This window comes from Etheostoma cragini, chromosome 7 (assembly GCF_013103735.1).
Source record: "Etheostoma cragini isolate CJK2018 chromosome 7, CSU_Ecrag_1.0, whole genome shotgun sequence".
NCBI classification, from domain to species: domain Eukaryota; kingdom Metazoa; phylum Chordata; class Actinopteri; order Perciformes; family Percidae; genus Etheostoma; species Etheostoma cragini.
The window spans coordinates 8,473,697-8,497,433 of NC_048413.1; the positions used below are offsets into that span (position 1 = coordinate 8,473,697).

The 23,737-nt window shown below is 40.4% G+C and overlaps 1 protein-coding gene and 1 long non-coding RNA gene across 3 annotated transcripts in view; one reads left to right on the forward strand and one right to left on the reverse strand.

Annotated features, from left to right (window-relative positions):
* LOC117947993 overlaps positions 1 to 2,228 on the reverse strand; it is a 6,269-nt gene extending 4,041 nt beyond the window's left edge. Inside the window, exon 1 of the long non-coding RNA XR_004657376.1 lies at positions 1,979 to 2,228. This is a non-coding gene — a long non-coding RNA (uncharacterized LOC117947993). The remainder of the gene's footprint in view (positions 1 to 1,978) is intronic.
* Positions 1 to 23,708, forward strand: part of LOC117947989 (protein kinase C and casein kinase substrate in neurons protein 1-like) — a 34,068-nt gene extending 10,360 nt beyond the window's left edge. Inside the window, exons 1-10 of one of the 2 annotated variants that reach the window (XM_034877404.1) lie at positions 6,737 to 7,006; positions 10,919 to 11,048; positions 14,792 to 14,948; positions 15,137 to 15,372; positions 16,578 to 16,733; positions 17,165 to 17,340; positions 18,792 to 18,912; positions 19,019 to 19,125; positions 19,665 to 19,864; positions 21,017 to 23,708. In XM_034877404.1, the coding sequence (XP_034733295.1) occupies positions 10,989 to 11,048; positions 14,792 to 14,948; positions 15,137 to 15,372; positions 16,578 to 16,733; positions 17,165 to 17,340; positions 18,792 to 18,912; positions 19,019 to 19,125; positions 19,665 to 19,864; positions 21,017 to 21,126 (1,323 nt within the window). In that variant the 5' untranslated portion in view covers positions 6,737 to 7,006; positions 10,919 to 10,988 and the 3' untranslated portion in view covers positions 21,127 to 23,708. Of the gene's footprint in view, positions 1 to 6,736; positions 7,007 to 10,918; positions 11,049 to 14,791; positions 14,949 to 15,136; positions 15,373 to 16,577; positions 16,734 to 17,164; positions 17,341 to 18,791; positions 18,913 to 19,018; positions 19,126 to 19,664; positions 19,865 to 21,016 lie in introns of those variants that run through there. The other variant, XM_034877403.1, reaches the window with a different exon arrangement.
* The last annotated feature ends 29 nt before the right edge of the window (positions 23,709 to 23,737 follow it).

The following is a 23,737-nucleotide window of genomic DNA, read 5'->3' on the forward strand; positions in this document are numbered from 1 at the left end:
CTTATTGAAGACTCAAGACAGCCATAACATTGTGATTTTCTACAAGTGTATGTACACTTTTGACCACAACTGTATCTATCACTCTCCAAGCCAAGCTGGCAATATCTGTTGTCAAGACTGCTTTCAATAAATATGAGCTTTTTTTTGTTGGTAAGTGTGATTATAGTCTGGATTTTTTTTGCTTTTAAGTGTTGAGCTAGGACTTCAAGCTGTCAGATTTCTTATTTTCTTTGAGTTGATTCTCACCCTAAACGAGTGCTGGTCCAGTTGCGGAGTCTAGTCTTGATTTTTGCAACTCAGATCTGATTTGAGGTTTTCAGTCTCTGGGCACACATTAGAATCGGTCAGTTACTCCAGCTAAATGGCCTCTGGATATTATAGATGGGTATAAATAAGGAGGTAAGGTGATTATAGTCATTCAGTTTGACATTCAGTTGATGATTCTCTGGGCAAACTGGTGTTGTTGTTGTTGTTGTTTTTTATGATCCTGTCTTTTTCCTGTTATCATGATCACATTTAACTGTATATAGAAGGTCTTTATTGCACTGACACAGTGACAAACAATTTTACTTTTTTATGTATTGGCTTGTAGCAGCACTTTGAAGGAGTTGTACAGTGGCTTGAGAACGTTGACACACCCATGCTAAATGCCTTAATTAAAAAAATAGGGAAATCCAACCTACATAAGTATACACACCCCGATGATTAATTGCCATAGAGGCAGGCAGATTTTTAGGCCAGTTATTTTATGGATCCAGGGTACTGTGCCTCCTGATGAAGTTCCCTTGGCCTTTGGAATTAAAATAACTTAATGTCATCACATACCCTTCACCATACCTACTGATTGGCATGGTTTTATTTCAGTTAGATTAATACCTGGTTTGATTTGCATTAAGCGATGATATTATTGAAAGTTCCCCATGCCTATTTCTATGTGATGCTGTGGGGTTATTTTAATTCCAAAGGCCAAAGAAACTTTATCAGGATGCATAGTATCCTGATCCATGAAAGAACTGCCGGCATTTATGGGAACTTAACATAGGGGGGTGTATATTTATGCCCCCTGTATTTTAAGGAAGAACATTTATTTATTTAATAATACATTGTTCATTCACGAAGACAATTGGTGTCCTTAAAAGGTTGAATTTTCCTATTTATTTATTTGAATTAAGGCATTAAAATCAATTTCTAAAACACGTTTTTTGTATTCCTCTTTTTCCTCAACTTTAGCCTCGGTGTGTAAACTTTCTCAAGTCACTGTACGTTGGTGGTCAGTATCTATAGGAGCATGAGCCTTTTCACCATTCCACCATTCCACTGCATATACAGCCCAGTTTTATGGAGATAGTCTTTCCTGCAGTAAAATACCTCATTATGTTCCGCTCTTGATAGGGCCTGAAATATATATTTTTTAATGAAACATTTGGTGGATTTTGTGTGAAATATTTTGAGATACAATGTACATCCCTTTTTAGTTGCAAGAAATCTATAGCCCTCTGTATCTCATTCTACCCACTTCTTATTAAAAACACACACACACACACACACACACACACACACACAGTACAGACATTGCATACGAAGGCAGCCCATCAGTATTCAGTGCAGCATCAGGCAGATAAAAAGAAAGCTGGTGTGTTTTGAAGAGCAGCATTTCCAGATTGACGGTTGCCTTGCTCCTTCACTCCCTGCCTTCCTCTGCTCCCTCTTTCTGTCTGGACACCAGGAAAAACTGGAGTGCCTCCATCCTCTCCGCTCCATCTCACAGCCACTGCTGCATGTCTGCAGTTCATTCCTTCATCACCACCCATCACAATATGTCTGCCCCCCCCCCCCCTACTCTGCCCTGCTCTCCCTTCCATCTCTCTCTCTCAACCCTCCCCTTGCCGTTTTTCCCCGTCTTCACCACACTGTCACCAGTAGGCTTGTGGCATGAGGCATGATTGTTACATAACCACTGCAGCAGCGCTCGGGACACTGTGTGTGTGTGTGTGTGTGTGTGTGTGTGTGTGTGTGTGTGATCAGCCAAATTCTGAGATTGATCCAGTCAGCATCAATTCACTAGTCTCTTCATGTCTCTCTGTTTGACTGTCTCTCTCTGTCCCTTGGTTTGTTTCCAGCTCTCTGGGATCTCTCACTGTTTATCTGTTCTTGGAGAAGGATTTATGGTATATCACCTTACATTGTGTCTGGCATGAATGGTTCAACAGGGTAGCTACACATTCACATTAGACCAAGATATCCTGTTTTCAGTCTAAACAGCCTGTGAGACTTAAACACAGCGGCGTCCAGTTGAACGCTAACAACAGCATGTTAACATGCTCACGATGACAATGCTAACATGTTGATTGTTTAAGGTTTAGTACAGTAACACGTTGATGCAAAGGTTGACCATTTTTGCTGATTAGCCCTAAACACAAACAAAGTACAGCTGAGGCTGATGGGAATTTGGTTTGCACCATTTGGTCATAAAGCAAAGTATTGGACAAATGATAGATTGGACCTAATGATGACGCTCAGGAAATGTATAGCAACAAAGAAATTACCATTCATCCAGAGGGAAAGATTACCTGAACAACTTGTCATGGCAGCCATGATGATGTAAAAAAGAGTACATTTCTAAAGTCAATAGGATGCATCCTCTGAGGACCATCAATGTCTGTACAATTTTCACTGCACCCATCCAATAGTTGTTGAGCTTTTTCAGTCTGGATCAAAGTGTCGGGCTGACCAACCAAGTGACATCGTGCCGAAATTTAGTACCAGTGAACTTTAGCAAAGAAGATACCAGTCAGAGCCCACATTGGATAAAATAATCCAAAACTGACCTAGAAACTGATATGAAGCTGCTTAATAAGTCAATCTATTTCTACGAAGCTCAAACTATTATTAGACCTTTATCAGCAGCGCAGGAAAGCATTTGAACATGTGGGATTCTCTGTTTTCACACTGCAATGCTACTTGGGATTTATAAAAATGTCAGAACAATTGTATGTACTCAGTCGTGTATCTTTGACTCTTGTCAGTGAGCTAGATATTTTTTAATGCCTCTGCCCGTAGTGTGTGCTGATGGTTCAACAGGGACAGTTTCATGCACCTTCAAGGACTGGAAATGCCCCAGCAGCTAATATTCTTAATTTTGTCTAAGCAGATATTATTGATACCTTTAACCAGTCAATCTCTTATGACACCTCGCTCTTCACTGCTGCTAATAAGGGAAAGACTGGAACCAAGAGTTAGAAACTGTTTGACATAAGCTGCCAAATTTGATCACTCTTTGTCTCAGGAGTATTATAGAGTTAATAGGTGAGACTGACTTTAGTTTAAGTCGTTAGCTGTAATAGGTGTGTGACTCTAGACATGGCAATGCAGTCAGTCCACCACCACGGTCCAGACAGAGATATCGCCACAACTATTTGGATTGCCATGAAATTTAGTAAATTCATGTTCCCCAGAAAATAAATATTACTGATTTGTTGACATCCTCCCCCTCCCCACCCCCCACTCTGACTTTATCTTGAGCACAACCAGCAGTTTTGCATTTTTATTTTTTAATGAAACGTCTCTGCAGTTATTGAATGCGTTTACATGAGATTTTGTGCGGATCATTGTGTCCCCCTTGGGATAAATTGTGTTGACTTTTGTGATCCTCTAACTCTTCACCTGAAACCATCATCCAAGTTCGAAACTAATGCCTTTCCCATCGGCCTCAGCTGTACCTTGTGTTTATGGTAATTAGCAATTGTTAACAACTAAATTAACAGGCATGTTAACATTGTGCCGTTGTGAGCATGACGTTAACTAATGTAGCTCATTACAGCCTCACAGAGCCACTAGCGTGGCTGTGTAGACTCTTGTTCAGCGATCTTTGCTGAATGGACATTCCCTTCAGCCAGGATGGCTTTCATTGTATTAGATATATTAATGATGTATTAAATGGAATAAGGCCCATCCATGCCCACTCAGTTCTCCATCTCTCCCAGCCCAAGGTCTAAGTCAGTTTTATGTTTGTCTATCTCCTATTAGTTTTACTATCTAAATGTGAATTCCTATTTGAATATTATTATTTTGTCCTGGCAACTGTTACATTCTCAGACGTCCTAGTGGAAGTGGAGTGGTTTTATGGGCTGTCAGATGACAGGCTGTCAGATGACAGGCTGCATGCTCAATCCCTACCAGCTCTGTACGACCTCTAGCTGAGCATGACCTCTGACCTCCCTGTGGGGCGGAGGAGAGAGAGAAAGAGAGAGAGAGAGAGACATTTCCCTACAGAAATTAATGAAATAGAATAGCAATGTCTCTCTTTTTGTTGTTATTTACATCCGAGTGATGAATTAGTATGTGGTCTGTTGTTCTGGGAGCTGAGCAAAAGCGTACCTGGCTAGCTCACACAGTTACACAAAATAGATATACAGTAGATTGAAAATGGACAACAGGGAAGGAAGGAAGGAACAAACAATGATGCAGTAACTTTCTGCTTACGCAGCCAGCACTTCTAGAAGCATTCCTAATCAGATAGCTGAGTCATCCTGTGTTGGTGGATGGAAATCATGACCCACACTGCTAGCCTGCCCTGCACAGGCAAAGGCCTTTTTTAAACAGGTTGCTTTGTTGAAATACCAGGCAGCTCATTAAATAGGGGTGTAACAAATCGGACTGGAACGTGTGTTTGATCAGTCGCTGTTCTGTTCTAAAGAAGACTTTCATCTGCAGAATATCTGATAAGTTTGTTGTTGGAGACAGACTGTAAGTGAAAGACTACTACAGGTTTTAAGAGTCCCAACCTCATCCATTCATTCATTCATGCAGTGGTGGAATGTAACCAACTCAATGTACTTTGACGAATACTTGTACTTTACTTGTTTACATTGAGCATTTTCTTTGCACGGATTACTACTTGTGTAACACATTCATCTTCCTTGCTCGTCTCAGTTTTCGTTCCCTTTCACTTTCTACTTTGTCTTGCACATCACAGTGGTTCTTAACAATTAAAACCAGCTGTCTACCTGTACGGCTGTTTCAGGGCCTTTTCTTTGTTGGTTAGGCTAGTAGTTGTTGGCTAGTAGGAGTTGGTACATTTGTGAGGCCCTGTACAGATTGTGCAAACAAATACCCCCAGTGGACAATAAAGACAATCTACCTATCTAGTAAGCTGATGGAAGAGAAAGAGAGAAGATGAGGGTAGTTGTTTTTGTTCCTAAATTATGTTGCAGGCTCCCTATTAGGGTCAACACATCAGTTAAGATTTGATTCTCCCACTCCATGCCCCGGTGAGCAGAGAACAGGGCTCACGGCCCTACACTTTCAGCTGATAAATCTGACACAAGGCCACCCTCTCTCCTCTCCTTTTCTTTCACATTCCCTCTATCTCTCTCTCTACTGCTCTGCCTCTTTATATATGGCTCAGAATACTGCATCTTTTTTGAATGAGTCTCTCCTCTTCAGTAGGATACTCTACCCCTCTCTATTTCACACCCACACTTCACAAGTGTGTGTGGGTGGGTTGGTGCATGCGCATACTCATGGACATCCCATGGGTCGGCTGTCTGATGGACAGCTGACACTGCGTCAGCCTTCTTGCTGCTGTCTAAAGCATTGGTCACATGGGCGGCTTACTGACGGCCTCAGCTGTTACGGCGTGCGTAAAGTCTGCACAAGGCAGCTCTGTCTCCTGGCAACATCCCACAGCCCTCTTACACTGCGCTGCGCCGAGAGATGAATCCCATCACTGTCCTCATGTGTTCAGCTGCCATTGTGGCTACCATGGCTCTCTCTTCCACTCAGGAGCGATCCGGCTGTCTAAGCAGCTCCACTTTTCGTCACTGAGCTCGCTGCACCTCGTCCCAGCCTGCGTCCCTCCTCTTCTCCTTCACCTCGCTCCTGTCACGTCCCTCCCTGCCTCCATCTCAATCTTCATCTAACCTCCCTCACCCTTCTCCTCCCTGTCGCTTTTCTCTCGCTCAGTTTCTCTCTGTCACTCTCTCCTTGCTCACATATCAATGAAAGGCCTCCCTCTGTCTTTCTCCTTGTGTGTCCCTCTTTCACTCAGTCATTTGAACAGGAGGACATGCTGGGCTTATCAAACAGTATCCACAGACAACCAGTATGCATCGTAAATCAACTGTATTGGATCATCGACCTAAGGCTTTTAGTAGAGTCATCAAAATGTTTGACGTGCCACAATAAGTTCAGGTGCAGCCGTAGGTTGATTTATTTGACTGCCTTACGTTACTGAACTTGAGGTCAGCAACGTCTTTGAAATGCTGTTGTCTAATCCATCAGGACATGGGGAGTTCTTGGCAGTGTGCTGGAGTAAAGTTAGTTCATCTCTCTGAAATCTTCTTACGGTAACAAGCTTACGTACTTGTTTGTTGTGGCTCCCATTTAGTGCTTGAAAGGCTTATCAAAACCGGACTTTCTGACTATCGGAACCATTTGTCTCATTCTGGGAAGGTATTCATTTTCGTCCGATACCTGCAGTATTTAGTTGAGTGGTGTTGTTGTAAACTCAGTTACAAGAGTGAAGTGCATTTCAGATTAAATCAATACCACGGCACAAACTCTAATGCACGTGTCCTCGTCCAGCAACAAGCAGTGGAACAACATTTGCTATCCTGTCAGAATATAATGTCACAATTACAGTTTCGTATCAACATTCCTCTCTACACGTAGTCTCACTCGTCCTATCCGCGTCTTTGCTCTTCTTCCTAGCAAGCCCCCTCCCCCTCTAAAGCTATTCAAGTGGCACACTGCAGGATTATCCTTCAGCCTCTGAGACATGCTGGTTTGGTCAGACTTATCGTCCTCTCTGGGTACACTTTGGCCACAGAGGTCAAAGCTGCAAAAATAAAAAAGAATTGCCACACATTAACCATCCAAAGTGCCAGCTACAAAGGACACATTTGGACTACAAATTCATACATCTGCAAAGGAGTCTTTTCAAGAAGTTGTGTTTGATTTCAAATTTTAAGGTTGTTTTTCTTTCACAATGATGGATTCAACTATGGTAAGTGACTGTGCAGAAGAATATTTGGTTACTTACAAATGTGCAAAAGTTTAAATTGTAGTATTTTGTCAGCTTCAGGCAACAATACCGCCTCAGCAATCCCAAAAGACTCCTAAAAGACTTTCCATTTCTAAAGGGAGCACTTTGACTGTAGCAAGTGTTATGGTCAGTGAGTGGGTTCCAATCCAAATGGATAAATGTGTCTTATTCCAGCTGTTTTTAAATTTTACCTATCTATGCAATATTGTTTGGTATTTCTTTACTTCATATGCAGGTCTGTTTCATTATTCTGTCCCATTTATATCAAATTTGCATTGCAGAATTTAAAAATAGTGATATTAGGAAAGATTCTCCGTTCATACGGGGGGTATGGGAGGTGTGTTTCAGTCACTGAGGGGGATTGATCTAAATAAGTATAGGCCCCTTCTCCACAATGCTTACCACTTCTACACCCCATCCTTATCCATCCATCTCATGGGACTTATAACAATCTCCTGCAATGGACCAAAACTGAAACTTCTCTGTCATGTGTTCTCTCTTTCTCTATGTTGTTTAGCCCGGTGAGCCAAGGCTGATGACTTGTATGTCCACGTTGTCTTTGCAGAAATCCAAAGCTTCTTCAGCTCTCATCCACCGTTTTTTCATCTTTCACATGATTATCCACGCTTCAGAATGATTTGACTGATTGTCTAGTTTGAGATTGTCCATTAATGAGAATGTGTGTGCAACGCATTCTGGGAATTATCGTGTTAACTCCAAACGCTTTCTAGACATCATCAAGGGATGTGTTTGTTATTGAGTGTGTGAGTTTTTGATTAAAATAAGCCTGTGGGTTTGTTGGTTTTAGTTATTAGCTGTGATTCTGGCATTGTTCCGGAGCTTAACTGGCTTTGATGTCACCAGGTGTTGTAGTCACCAATGTAGAAGCTAATTGGAGGATTGGCCTGATGGACAGGCTGCTAGACCAATGGTGTTTCTTTGTTGCTGAGATTAAGACATGCTACTTCAAGGCTTCTTAGCTGCATGGGGCCTACTTGCATTACATTTATGTTTTCATGTCATATGTCATTCAGTGTGTCTTGAGCTAAATATAAACACATTTTCTTACCTCCATAAGGTATAGATTTGAGGCAGATGGTATGTTCTGCTGTTTTTATGATTGTGTCTGTATGTATTGAGGAGAGAGCCTCCGACTAATCTCACAAAGTGAAATCACTGCCATCAAAGCTGGGCAAATTTGCTTTGGGGAATTTTTCATGTTGGAAATGGAGAATATACACATCTCCCTTTTTTATAAAAAACACAAAGTAAACCAAGTATGAGTCAGTTTGAGTTTAACTTATACACACGGTTACATATCATTGCAAGTGGGTTTTATTATAGGCAAATTATTGTCGGTCCCTCTGGTTACACATGTCCATATACAGTGAATAACCTGTGCTCACCACATCCAGCTGCCAAAAGATTATCATCCTCCCTGGGGGGTGCAAGTGGGAAATTTGCCAGACTGTTTATGTTTAAATGAATAGTTTTTGGAAGCCTTAAAGGAGAAGACCAATACCACTCATGGTGATGGTCATTAAACTGATGGAAGGTTACAGAGGGTGCTCATAGCAGGATTTTTATTTTTACTGTAAATGTGTAGTTACATAAACTTTGACATGACCACTTTTGGCTGTACTCTACTTTATATATAATGATTAAAGGATTAGGATGATATCAGTCAATTTTTGGATTAGCAAGTCCTGCAGTATTTTTTAGTAAAATGTTGTTTTCCAAAAAGAGAAACGGTATGCTGTTTGTAATTGAATAATGGTAGTAGAGAAAAGTGCACAGAAAACACTTTTTTATTCTATGAACCTTCCTTTCAGAAATAAAAGCTACAAATTTACCAGAAAAAAGACTTTGCTGCTGATCCCAGTGCAACTGAAAAGCTCAAATTGTCTCTGATTTAGAGACTGATGGGAAAATTGCCAAATCATTAAAGAGTTATTTGGAATTTGTATTTTGCTGTGTGCTGTCTTGAATTCACCAGTGCCTGAAAGCCTGGTCTGTTTGAGCCCCACAGACGGCTGTGGGATGGCTGGTGACAGTAACCTGGGTCTTTGATCAAATACAGCTTGGTTTGTAGAAACGCTGTGCAAGCAGGAATAGATTGCCGGTCCTGCAGAAGAATCCGGAACCAATCACACTGGGCACAAATGTTCCCCCGATAACATTTTTGATGAGTGGACCCCTTGTGACAACAGAGTGTATTGCTGGAGCTGCTAGTAAAAATGCTTTCCCTTCATAAGCTGACCTTCTAGTTTCTTTTTTTTTTCTCACAAGGACAATCACGTTGTCATCCTATGTATAAGGAAAGTGAGCTCAGGCCCGTTCCCATTGAGCCTAACACAGAGAGTCATTTTTCATGACTCATTCCAAGAATGAAGGATGCTGCAGGAATGAGTTTGCACTTGACTGCCGAAGGAAGTGGAAGGATAGAGCACGGAGGGCACTGGTAATATTTGATCAAAAATATTCCTTGTGCTGCAGCAGACTGTAGAGTGCAGACTCAGCTTCTGATCTGAAATGGCCACGAGTCATCCTTCATCTGCACTGACCTCCATCTCGCATGCTTACTAACACTTAGTTTTGCATTGTGCATACTACAATCAATATATTATTGCAATGTGCTTTTAATAACATTTGACAAAACTCATCATTCTAATTAAAAGCTATATAAGAGTTTTACATGGTTGTGCAGAAGTAGATAATAACAATCAACAGCATTTAAATGTTAAAATCAAGGAACTATGTTAGAGCAGGAAAATTATAATCATTATAATAATTATTATTATTATTAGGCTCCTGCAGTATATTGAATAACCATATTGGTTTTTGCAGTGCAATGAAGAGCTCTCTGTCAAGGGAAAGCCATTAGTTACTGTATGTGAGCAAAATGGATTAAGCTTCAAAAGAGCTCAATACCGATGAAGCATCTCACAGTCTCTTCTGTTTTAACCAGGGTGGTAAAATATTGACCAGACGTCAAAAAAATAAATATAAATTGCCCTAAACGCTGGAGGAAAGCCAGCAGCAACAGTATTCTGCAGGGTTTACAAAGCAATAGGTGGTTAAGCAACATCATTAAAGGATATCTATAGCTGTAAAAGTTGGCATATTGATCAGGTATCAGGGTTTACGTTCCATTTTAGTGTTGCCAATTATCCGAAACAAATGTAACAGACAATTTAGGGAGCCATTTTAAGTCGTTTCATTATTGTCGGTGCAATACGACAAAACATTAGTTTTCACAGAGATGACAAACATAGACAATATAGTGCAATGTAAACAGTGACAAATGACAAGTATGACACACAACAAACCTACAATATGCACATGTGAAATAGCAAAACAGACTGGCTATACAGTAGTAATGGTTGTATATGTATTAATGGTGGCAATTGCACAAGGTGCACTCTGGCCTGCCATACACAAGGTAGCTTCTGTACTGTGTGTGTGTTCAACTACGTCTCAGATGTAATGTGTCAAAAGAATGAGTATTTGCACAGCGGAAGGATTCAGGTTCAGAGCTGCGTGATGCGCCACTCTCTCTGGTATCTTTTCTAGGACATGCCAATATAAGATGCCCCCTCTAATTCCTCAGGGCACGGCGCTGTGTGCATGGCATGGTGGAGGAGACTATTTATATCACATTATTATAAACGTCTCGAATAGAAACCCTCACACTGAAAGGTTTTCCTCAGTTGCCGGGGGAAACTGCTACATTGCTTCTCCTCATTGTTACACAAAGGCTAGCTTTGTCTTCTAATGTCTGCTCATGCACGTCCTCTGTACTCCTTTGTTCCTGTATTTGTTTAATGTAATGTCACTGTCTGACATTGTTGTTGTTCTCTTTGTGTCTTTCAGTGCATGAGGAACCCAGCTCTGCTGCAGAGGACAGGTTTAGTCATTAGAGTGCTTTGCCACATCCAGGAAAATGTCTGGCTCCTACGATGAATGTGCAGGTGCTGACGACACCATGGACAGCTTCTGGGAGGTACAGACAACACTGTCATGTCTGGTCTGATGGGGTTTCAACCTGCAACCCAAGCCCTTGCCCTCCTCTGTGTCTCGTATTGATGTGGCTTCTAAAGCCCACAAGAGTCCCCAGAAAAACTATGACAACAAGATTAGCGTCACTGAGTTTTTATAGAAAAAGGAAGTTTTAGCGATGCTGTTTGAGACCCACTAAGGCTCAAATCAGAGGGCATATAAAAAATTACCGTATGCACGGCCTTGCGCAAAAGCCATTTTGCCGGGAGTATGGTTTAAAAACTCTCTGAAATCTGCCTTATTTTTACGATTAATGCTATGCTGGCGGTATGTAACAGATGGATGTGAGAGTGGTATCAATCTTCTTATGCTACCATTGGCAAGTGTATTTCTTAAAGTGTCAAACGCTTTAAATTAAGATCTTCTCAAATGTGACCTAATTACAAATTTCTCCACCTCATTAAGCAGAACTGCAGCTAAAAATTATGTTATGCGGCTGAAAAGTTGCAGTTTCTGTATTTTCTATTTACAACCTATAGCTAGTCTTTGGTATAACTAGACTATGATACATAGTACCATTTGTACACAGTTGGGTCTGTATAGTATACATGTGTCATATAGTTTGACACATTAAGCTTTAAAAAAGGGAAAGAGACTGAAGCGTTATTATCCGAACAGACACTCCTGCATTATTCTCATTCTCACATACTTTTTCGAGCGATTACATGAGTTTTCATAGCCTGCCTTAACTCTTTTTTCCAGAGTTTTGATTAATGAAGCCCAATCCTGTCAGGAAAGAGAAACACATTTAAGTTATGAGTTATAAGAATAAATATACTTCCAATATGTCAAAGTATGACCTACAAATAACTTTTTTGAACATTTGTTTTTGTTTATCTTTCAAGAAAACAGGCTATTAAAAATGCTAATTGCATTTAAAATGAAAATAAGAACAATGCAAGAATTATTGTCTTGGTTTAAATGTTGCACAACTATCTGGACACAAACCAAATTAAAATTCAATTGCTTACATTAGGAGAAACTCCTAAGAGGTAAAAACAGGATTGTATACATCAAAAGGGCAACACATTGGTAGTAGAAAGGTTTGAGAATGGGTTTGAGAGCATGTACTATTTTGTTTTACATGTGAGTGTCAACTCCAAACCTGCTGCAAACATTTGTTATGTTTTGTCAGTATAAGTATTTTAAAACATTTTTGTTGTAAGCTGTGTCATCACAGGATACGTCACAACAAATATAAATGGAACATCAAGTTCAATCCATCGTCATTTCTGAGCTTCTGGGCTGAGATGTAGCGTCTGTACTTTTTACTCTCACCAAATTAGCATTAATGAATTCCCTCCGTACAGAGTCTTCTTTGTCTTTGTCTCCGTGGCTACGAGCCTATGCTACAAAGAGCCTCAGTCGTCACTTGCTCTGAGGCGGCCTTTCACCACATGCACCTGCCTAGAACAGCTGTGTACTAGCAACAAAGCTCGGGTGAGCTCAGGGTTTATGAAGAAAAACACTTCATTCTCAGGTTTTGTCATCAGAAACATTGATCTTTGATACAACTGGGCTGAGAAACACAGACAAACTCAACACAACCGTGAAATAATCAGCACACTGTGAAAAAACAAGTGTGTTTTCATATAACCAGTCCACCTGCGTGTTGTTGGTGTGACTTGGCAAGCTGTCACACAGGCCAAAACTCTGATGGTCACACCTGTCTCACTGCCTCCCTGCAGCTCTCTCATCGCAAACAGTGACCACACATGCATGCTCATGTCAGGACCAATCACAGTGCAGGGCTGCAGCCAGCGAACACATCAGACAGGCTCGTGTGTGTGTGCATGTGTGTGAGAGAGAGAGAGACGATGTACACGGCTACATCTATTTACAGCCTACAATGCACATGCGGTGTTTGGTTTCTATGTATTTCTGTTTCTACCTCGGCGTCTATCCCTGAGAATGTCTCGCTGCATTACACCACTCAAGAGGATTAAAGCAGTCACATACACACACACAAACACAAGCCCATGTTATTGCATAACTACACATGCATAGGCACGAGCAACCCCCTCCTCCCCTCCTCACTACCCCTCCTTCATCATGCACCATGAGCTCACGCCCCCTGCAGGCATTGAGGAGGCGGATCCACGTGGCCTGGCACTGCTTTTTTAAGGCGGTATTGCTTAAGGTGGCAAAATTTCTAATAGAAAAGGCAGTAAAATTATTTTTGGCAGAAAATATGATTTATTTGAACACTGGTCATGGAGGACTAAGTGGGATAACAAAAAGATCTTTATGTACAGAAAATGAATGTGGCTAAATATGTTTCTTGCTTGGGTTTATAATGGGCATTAATAGTGTAACATGTCATATAGTGTAATTAATGGAACATACAGTTCATTATTTTCAGGACATACTTAGAGATATGCTTTAAAATATCTAAAATCGTACTGGATAATAACATGCTTCATAGGGTAAATTGGGTTCAAAAGCCAACTCGTTTGTAATTGAGCCAAAGCCCAACAAATGAAAGTAGAGTTAATGTCTTTGTGTTGCCGTTTGGAGATGTCCATCTTACCTGCTTGGGTTTGGGAGTTTGGCACAGATCTTGAGGACAGGAATTAGTTTTAAATGATCTGTGTATTTTGACAGACAGAGAATAACATTTTGGTAATTGATGAGGAGTTAAATTTTGGGAGCCATTGCTAAGTTTGCATGTTTACTACCGGTCAAAGGTTTGGGGTCACTTACAAATTTCCATTCCCCTCCATTATAGACAGAATACCAGCTGATCTGAGCAGGTGGCTGATCTTTAATGCAATATCTACATTGCTTATTATCAGCAACCATTCATCCAATTTTCCAAAGGCACATGCTGTTTACTAATCTGATATTTTAAAAAATTAACTGAGAAAACATTGGAGAACCCTTTTACAATAATGTAATCTGAAAACTGCTGCCCTGATGCAACTGATCTCAGCTGGTATTCTGTGTGTAATGAAGTACAATAGAAACGTTTAAATGACCCCAAACTTTCTACCGGTAGTGTAAAACATGAACATATATACTGCATCTCTCATCTGATTTCTGTTGTGTAAAATAAATGAAAGACACAAATATTATGATCTCTGAAAAGGCGTCATGATTCCAGGAAACAGTTTGTTTACCACAAAACCTATCCGCTAACTACTTTTAGCATTCAGATAAAAACAAGTGAAGAATAAACCATAATTTTGACACATACCTCTCTTTAGAGTGTAGAAATAGTGAAAGAACTAAGATACTGTTTTTTCATTTTGTTTCTTTTGGGGCCAAAGAACCCTTAAATCTAAACCTCATTTAAGCAGCCTTTTTTTGTTATAATTATAATTATTATTATACTCGTCAATTAGCTTTTCTTTGGGGAGGTGTTGCTATAACAACTAGATTAAATACCCTACCACCACATGACTACTAAAACTGTGTTGGTTAATATACAATCACACTGTATAAACAGAAGTCATATTCAAAAACCTAATAATAAAAAACCTAATTGCCTCTTCTCTTCCCCCATTTTACCATATATACAGCACGTCTCAAAGTTTATATGTGTCATATAGTTGAATGAGTCCCACTGATATATAAAAAAACAACACTTTTCATCAGTTTTTTAGTATTTTTATTTATTCTGTAACATACTGTATGTAAAGAGATGTTCTTTCTGTTCCATCCACCTGTTTGTCTCTGTGTTCTCAGGTGGGGAACTACAAACGTGCTGTCAAGAGATTTGATGACGGCCATCGGCTCTGCAATGACCTTATGGGCTGTCTGCAGGAACGTGCCAAGATAGAAAAATCCTATGGTGATCAGCTCACCGCATGGTCCAAGAGATGGAGACAGCTCATTGAGAAAGGTCAGCATGTGGGCAGGATGGGGTCAATAAAAGAAATAGCTTGACTATGAATGAATGTGCTTTACGCTGTCTTTCAGTTGGCCAAAGCTCAGTTTTCGCAGTTTGATTTTTGCTCTCTGGTAATATTTGGCCGCGTGTTATTGCTCTAAATATTTTATCTTGGATGAATAATTTTGTCCGACCCCCAGGCCCACAGTACGGCTCTGTGGAGAGAGCCTGGCTGGCTGTCATGACCGAGGCCGAGAAGGTGAGTGAGCTGCACCAAGACGTGAAGAACAACCTGGTGAACGAAGACGTAGAGAAAGTGAAGAACTGGCAGAAGGAAGCCTATCACAAGCAAATGATCGGTGGCTTCAAAGAGGCCAAGGAGGCGGAGGAGGGCTTCAAAAAGGCTCAGAAACCGTGGGCCAAAAAGCTCAAGGAGGTGAGGGAGCTCCAGACACATTTATTAGGGCTGCACTATGTGAGGAATATGTCTCATTGCGATTATTTGGACTGATAATACTACTGTCATACGATTTACAATATTGAAGGGAATGATCATTTTTGTATGATTCTCATTTTCACTGAAAAATATCACAATAAAAGAATTGATGTGTCATTTTTGCGAGGATCTGTACCAAACAAAGATTTTTGTCTTTAGTCTGTAGAATACAATTTCTAGGCCTGGGACGTCTCTGCATCCCCACAAGACTTAATTCAGAATGGTTTGACACATATTTTGTTTTTAATAAACATTGCAGCCGTCTGCGATTTAGACATTGCTCTAATCCATAATACATTTAATTGTGCAGCCCTAAAATTTCATTTGTTTCATAAATGCGCTGCCTTCTTGTTCTTTCTGTCTCACACCTTGTGCTTGTGATTTTATTTTTTTTGCTTGTGTCCACCTGTGTCACATCAACATCCATTCATTCAGTCATTCTCCAGAATTTTATACTTTAAACTTAAGTTCACGGTGAAAGGTAAAACACATGATTGGGGAAGGGGATGCAATACATAAAGTATCACCTTGCTTGCTGATCTTTAAAGTTGATTTATTTTCTTGATCATTGTTTTTTTAAGTATATGACCCCCAAGTGTTTTAATTTTCAGCTTCAGAGACAATTTGTAGATACCGTAGTTACTTCTCTGCCTAAAACCATTGATTTAGCATTGTGTTTAAGGTTGATTGAATATTCCTTTTGTTTTTGCATCTATGAGGGGCTGTTTGGGTTTGTTGCTTCGGGGTTGGGCCTGCATGATATGAGAGGATTTAGACCCTAATAGACACCGGTCTGACTGGGATTTCTTAACTCTACCTGGAAACATGAATTCCCTACATGTGCGTCGATATCGAAAAACAGAAATGGACTGGAGCAAGTAGTAGCAGTGTTGTATGTTCTCACATTGATCTTTTACCCTAATTAGCAAAATAAGGCTCTGATCATGGATATGAGGACATCATAATATGCAAGCAGTTGTATGTACGTATATATAGTATATATACTGATAACATTCAAATCTAGTATCGTGTGCAAGGTCCTTCCTACTTTGAGACGAGTGGATGTGACTTCCTTCCTTGTGTTCCTTTGGTCATATTAGATCATGTACGTGAGGGACTGACAATGCCTGTGTTTGGACCTATAGATGGAGGCAGCTAAGAAATCCTACCACATGGCCTGCAAGGAGGAGAAGCTGGCGGCAGCCCGAGAGGCCAACGGCAAGACTGAGGCTTCTGTCACAGTAGACCAGCAGAAGAAACTCCACGAGAAAGTGGACAAATGCAAACAGGATGTGCAAAAGGTGAGAAAAAGCCCGGGAAAACCAAGTGAAGAGCTAAAAGTAGTTTCCCTTTTAGTTTGAGGCAGGTGGAAAATCAAAGATGTCAAGAAAAACAAAACAATTTTAAGATGGTGTGTTTGTGTGTATGTAGGAAAATGGGGGCTTTCATATATTTTTATGTCATGTTTTTGGTCATAAATACATATTTCTTGTAAAACATTGCCCCAGCGCCATGATAAACCACTGAAAGATTAGTTGTGGTGTAAGCACAAAGAGACATTCAAATTGTATATGGGCATACAATTTAGACCAATTTACTTCCAGAACATGGTGTTACAAATAAGCCAGTTGTTACGGATTAAATAGATTTTCATTAGAAATAATGAAATCATGCTGATTTCTTTTCCCACAGAGGCGTCAGTTGTTACTGTGTTTTGTGTTTTGTGTCTCAGGCTAAAGAGAAGTACGAGAAGTCTCTGGAGGAGCTGAATAAGTGCACCCCGCAGTACATGGAGTGCATGGAGCAGGTGTTTGACCAGTGCCAGCAGCATGAAGTCAAGAGGCTCACTTTCCTCAAGGAGGCCTTGCTGGACATCAAACGCCATCTTAACCTCACCGAGAACGCAAGGTTAGACGGGCGAAAAAGGAGACCGTTTTATTTGGGTTTTTTAGATGAGCCTGTTTAGGATCACTGACTGCAGGCTGACTGTGACATGTGTACTTTATGAGAGGTAAAACTCAGTTCTTCCTTGTGCTTTCATATACATATTGCTCGCATTTTTGGTCAGCTCTTCTGTTTTACCATCATCTCTGTGTGCTTCTGCTTCAGCACTGTAGTTCATCTGCATCACTGTTACTCCCCCTCAATCTGACGTAACTTCATAATTACTGTATGCATCATGGGTAAAAAACTCTTTGAGCATGATTGCATACTGTACCTTTTACTTTTAATTAGAAATAATCACATTGCAAACACATTTTCGTCATTGACTAGTGTGATTTGTTGTGTCACATTCAACTTGATTAATCTCAACCAGGCATGCATTCCTCATTAGCGTTCAGACTCACAGCACTAATTAATTGCATATTCAGTCAAAGACGTTTCTGCCAAACTAATTTTTGTTCAGAGTTTAATGTCTGTCATATTCTGGGCTGTTTTTCAACCTGCGTGTAAAAACAAAGCTGGGACCATCAGCGTAAACGAAACCTCCCTTTGGTTGCTATGGATGATTCAAGCTCTCTGATCTTTAGAGGACTGTAGTTCATCCTGATTGGTGTCATCAGTCACGTTGGATGTGTTTACACCATTTCACACTTCTTCTTTACTATTCATGACTTCACCTCTTGAATGCATGCAGCAGTTCAGTTTAAAGAGTAGCCGCATCTGCGGGTGTCCAGAATGCGCCACATAGAATAACAGAATATCATTTTATGTGATTTTATTCATCACTAAATCCAGTGCTGTTTCCTCCTCAACCATCAAATAGTTATTTGGCATACGTTTCATATACAGTACAGTATATCATCCCCTTTTACAAAGAATATACCCTTGTCTTTCCAAAATTACATTTTCCTTTTTTTTTTTTTATTGTGTTGTGCGCTTCAGTCGAACACAGCATCCATTTATTTAATGTTGTCGCTTTTGAAAATAAAATGCTGTGCTCTGTTTGTGCCTAATTCTACCAAAGACTGTATGTAGATAAATATGTTTTCTTTCTGCACTAAAATATGAAAGAATAATCAGATTGGTTTATCCTGTACGTAAGGTCATAACGCTACCAGGTGAATAAGTCCTTTTTAATCCATTACACATTGCAGAGATTTGCATAAATTGTAGCAACATAAACAACAATATCCTTCTAAAGGATTGTTAGGAGTATTCAGACCAAACCCTTCAGCTGTTGAGAGCCTCAGCAGAAAACTCAGGGAGACACTTCTGTCTTGTAATGACCCAATGCTGGAGCTCTCTCAACCCAGAATTTGAACTACATTGTGGGTTCTGTTGCCAAGTTGGCAGCATCCCCCGGGTCTCTTCTGGCACTTTCGTCGTCACCATTTGTCCTATTTCCCTCTCCTCAGCTATGCCACAATATACAGAGAACTGGAGCGCACAATCCTGGGTGCAAACACACAAGAGGACCTGAAGTGGTTCAGCAACAACCACGGCCCTGAGATGCCTATGAACTGGCCTGCATTTGAGGTACAGCATCAAACCTGCATACACAAGGATTCGAAACCTCTCCTTTTGCTTTTAACCCCTTTTCTTTATTCTGCTTCCGCGGGTTTCTTTTCACTCTCATCTCCAGGAATACAACCCAGACCAGGCCAGCGCTCCTCCAAAGAAGAAGAAACCAGATGGAGCCCCACCCACTCCGAGCACAGACCATGTGGCTCCACCTGGTGACCGTAGCAGGTTAGCAATCATTGTTTACAGTCACATCGATCACAGTGAAAACACGTTTTCTTATTATTTTATAAGAGTACTTTATGCATGCATTGTATTCAAATGTATATATTCAAGTTATGTTTTATGAAAAAAATGAAAATTGGTCAAATTTGTATTTTTGAAAGATGAGACTGGAGATACTTTTGTTATATTATTTTACATATATACACAGATGAAGACATGAAAGAGGAGAGAGGGGAATGACATGCAGGTGGGCTCGGAGTCAAATCCACTGCCGCTGCATTGAGGAGTAATCCTCTCCATATGTGCGCCCGCTCTACCAGCTGAGCTAACCCGGCCACAGTATTTATTTTGTAACATTATATCTCCCCCTGGGGGCGCCTGGTGAGCTCACATGGTAGAGTGGGCACCCATATGTAGAGGTTTACTCTTCAACGCAGAGGCCGTCGGTTTGACTCTGGCCTAAGCTGTCCTATACAGATAAAGACCTAAAATACCCCAAAAATAATCTTGGATATCCCCCCTGGGTTTTCTCTATCCTCCAGTGTGAGCAGCTATGAAAAAAACCAAGGTTTCTCGACTGAGTGGTCCGACGATGAGCAGCCCACTGCGAACTCTGGCAACGAAAATGGTGGGAACGGGAATTCTTTTGAAGATGATGTCAGCACTACTGGGAAATCGGTCCGCGTGCGCGCTCTCTATGATTATGAAGGCCAGGAACAGGATGAGCTCACCTTCAAAGCAGGTAAGTATGCTTGACACAGCATACTTGTTTTATTCTACCATCATACACAGTTCACGTTTACTCATTCATTTATGAACTTAATGTATAAAAAGCTCTTGGAACAATGCAGGCAGCAGTTTAATGATAAGCTGAGCTGTAGCATCACACAGGTGCTCAAAAATCCCCAACTCTGTCCTAATGTCTATTCTTAAGCTCCCTTCCTCTATAGAGGATAGCAGTGCTTAGTCAATAATAGCCGCTTGGAAAACAAATGACAGGCACTTGACGGCAATTAACACAAGCTCTTTGGGAGATGGCGTCAAAAAGTGCTGCAGAGCCCCACATAGTTGCATGAAATCCAATTTATAGACCAGTTTTACACAGAAAAATAACTATTGAAGAAGCCACAGCTGTACATCTTCATGTTGATTCCCGTACTGCACATTCAGTTCAGTTTTTCTTTAAGGTGTGGATTGATTTGATGATTTTAGGAACATCTTACTAGAGGGTCTTTGAAGACATAAAGTGACAGGCGCCTGTACCCTGCAGACTTTTCTTAACAAACAAAGTTTCTATTTACATTGTGTGTCACTCACAAACCGTGTCACTCACCAAAACATGTGGTGTGCATCTTTGAAGTCAAACAGCCTTCTTTCCTCAGAAAACATTTGCAAAGCCGATTTTTCAAATCCCTAAAAAGCTGCATTGTTTGCATCCTTGTTTACTTGCAATCAGTCTTCTTTGCATTTTGTTGGCACATTGCTGCTTTTCTCGGTGCTTTACCTCCACCTGAACATCAGCGAAATGGTATTAAACCATTTGCAGGAATTGTTGTATTGTAATTGTATTGTCACACATGTTCATGTGTGCGCTGGTCAGATAAACAAAACCGGTTTCATGGTGTCACTAGTGGTCAAAAGCTACACAGGGTACCTTTAGTCTATTGTTGGGTGAAACTTGGATGGCACCTCCTAATCCAATTGGTTTAATTTAAATTCATTAGATTTGTGGGAAAAAAAACTAAAATGCTAGAAAATTGTATCTTTGAATTTGGAAACAAGAACAAAAACAGACAGTATGGAGCAGTATTCACACACATCTCCCATTTCAGATTTACACTGACTATTGGACACAGCACTACGTGTTGTTTAAGGAGTGGTGTCTCCTTCACAGGTGATGAACTGACCAAGACTGAGGACGAAGATGAGCAAGGCTGGTGTAGAGGTCGCTTGGACACCGGCCGAGAGGGACTATACCCGGCCAATTATGTCGAGCCAATCTAGTCCCGTTATTGGACATGGACACGCCATTGGAGGCAGCTCGAACTGTCCCGTCCAATTGCACCGCACATAGCCAGAGACTTAAGAGCAACACATCCCTTGCCCAACAGATGCGCCAAGCAGTCTTGATAAAAACTTAGTAACCTAAAAGACAATATATCAGTATTATATATTTTATCCAGCATTTGTGGTGGGTGGACCCACACATTTAAAAACAGGAGCAGCAGTTGTTCCAGTATATACACACTCAACTATAACATCAAGACAGACAGTGCAGGAACACATTGCTTCTAAGTGTAGCTGTATTTAATGTATAATGCAGCTTATTTAAACTTGCAGTACACTGCAGTCTGTTCTTATGTGAGAATGGGAAGATAATAGAAACCGTTGTACCCATTCGACAAAGACAAGCTTCTCTAACCTGCATTGTGTATATACAGTGTAATGCCATCTTTGTGTAGCATTTTTAATGCTGTGTGTGGTCAGTCATCATTCTTACATCCGGAATGCTGTGTAGTGTAAAAAGTACCACAAACAGTATCCTCTATTTTTTGTTTTTCTTTTGTGATTTGGTCCAACCTCCTTTCCAGTGTATGCAGTGCTATGTGTGATTTAACTGTTTCTGAACTTGCATAGCAGCATGTGCTATGCAAAAAAAAAAAAAAAAAACTTGCATTCCCTGAATCCTGCAGCCTCATTTAGGCTGCAACTTGATGCAACACTTCAACTGCGAATGCAGAGTTCACTTTTTAGCATCACATTCTTCCGGACAAGCTTCTGTTTTCATGAAAGGAAGCTTGTTGATGAAGTGATTTTATGTTTTCTCTGTGTTTTTTGACATGTTTCTTTTCACAGCATCACAAACCCATTGACTGCATCATCTCCATGCAATCCAAGGAAAAGGATACACAGTCTCTGCAGAAGCTTCCATTCTTGGTTCATTAATTCAGGTGTCATTTTAATCCGCTACTGCTAACAAGAAACACGAGTAATACATTCCCTCAGAGTGAAGCTGGATCAAGTCATCTTGCTATGCCTGTGCCAGTCACTTTTCTTCCAGAGCGAGGGGCCAATGAAGGCATGTCGATGCGTCACTGTGCTACAGAGGGTTGTCTGAAGATCGAAGCCTCTTCAACAGGACGTGAATGTACCATTGTTTAGGCTTGAAAGAGGGCATAATGTCTAAACATGGTTTTCCACCGTCACTTAAAGCCTTGTCTAGCGAAAAAGCACTAGTTATGCGGCCCGTTTCCCTGCTGAGCCAAAGAATGACCCAATACCATCAACTATCCACTTTCTCTCCATGCAATAACAAACAGCTTCAGTGAGGATCATCTTTTGCTGCTTCCCAATCTACCAAAACTTCGTTTGTCTGCTAAACACCACACAATGACACAGGGAATACATTTGTCACCAGTACTGCACTGCATGTAAGCTGACTCTTACAGTGCATTACATGGTTATTTTTAAAATCTTTAACTTGCTCCATAGGAATTACATTTATAGCAGAAATTGCGTTCATCAGATGTTGATTAGTGCGTTATCGTGCTATAAGGCGCACCTAAATCTCTGATTAGATGGGAGAGATATTTTTTTTATATATAATGTAGTTGTCCTGAAGTTTAAAAATTAAAAATTTCACTGGACCAACAGCAGTCAGATGTGTTTAGCTCTGTGTCTGGGACAGGATGTGACAGCTTTGGGTCTTACACGTGAGAAGGAACACATCACCAGCTCACAAGTTGTGTCTTAGAGTAAAACTGTCCAGCATAGCAAAAAGGACTCCTGTCATTAAAACTGTCCTACATCCTCGATGTGCGTATGCACACACACAGACACACACACGCACGCACACACACACGCATTAAACACACAATATACAAAACACGCAGGTTCAAACACATAATCCACATAACCAGGTTAAAGTTTTGGGGGGGGAAACCTCTTCATCATCCAGTGTGTATGAGTTGTGTAAATGTAACAGAAAAAGAAATGAAAAAAAAAAAGAAAATGCAAGTGATTGACTATTAAGACAAAATGTAGTGTTATACATGTAAATGTGATTCATTAAAATAACAGCATTGGGAAACATTAAATAATAGATACCATATCTTATGAATTTCATTGCAATGGAATTGTCAGTGTATCATAAAAGCGTGACGTAATCCCACGCTGTCAGATTTGTATATGATGATGTAATTTAAAGATTATATTCTATTGTAACTGTACAACTGTTGAGTTGAGAATTGAGACCTGACCATGTTGAGGCAGTAAAAAGGTGTACATGTAAATGCTTTTTTTATGTTTATCTTTTCCTTATGCACACAGGGGACAGCAGCTCATGTTGTGGAAACCCTATATTAGCGGTCTAGAAGATGTATGTTCATAGTTAGTGATGTACTTTTATCTCCTAACTGGTGTAGTGCCTGTTCATCTTGATGTAACAAGAAGTTCATTTAAATATGCATAAAGATGATAATGATCACAGATAATGACGATAGTGATGAAAAACTAGACTCAAATTTGTTGTGATGGTGTCAATATTGCGATATTGGTTTGAAAGGGAAACAAGTTTGTTGAAAAAAGTTAGTGTCCGTGTGTTGTTGTTTTTTTA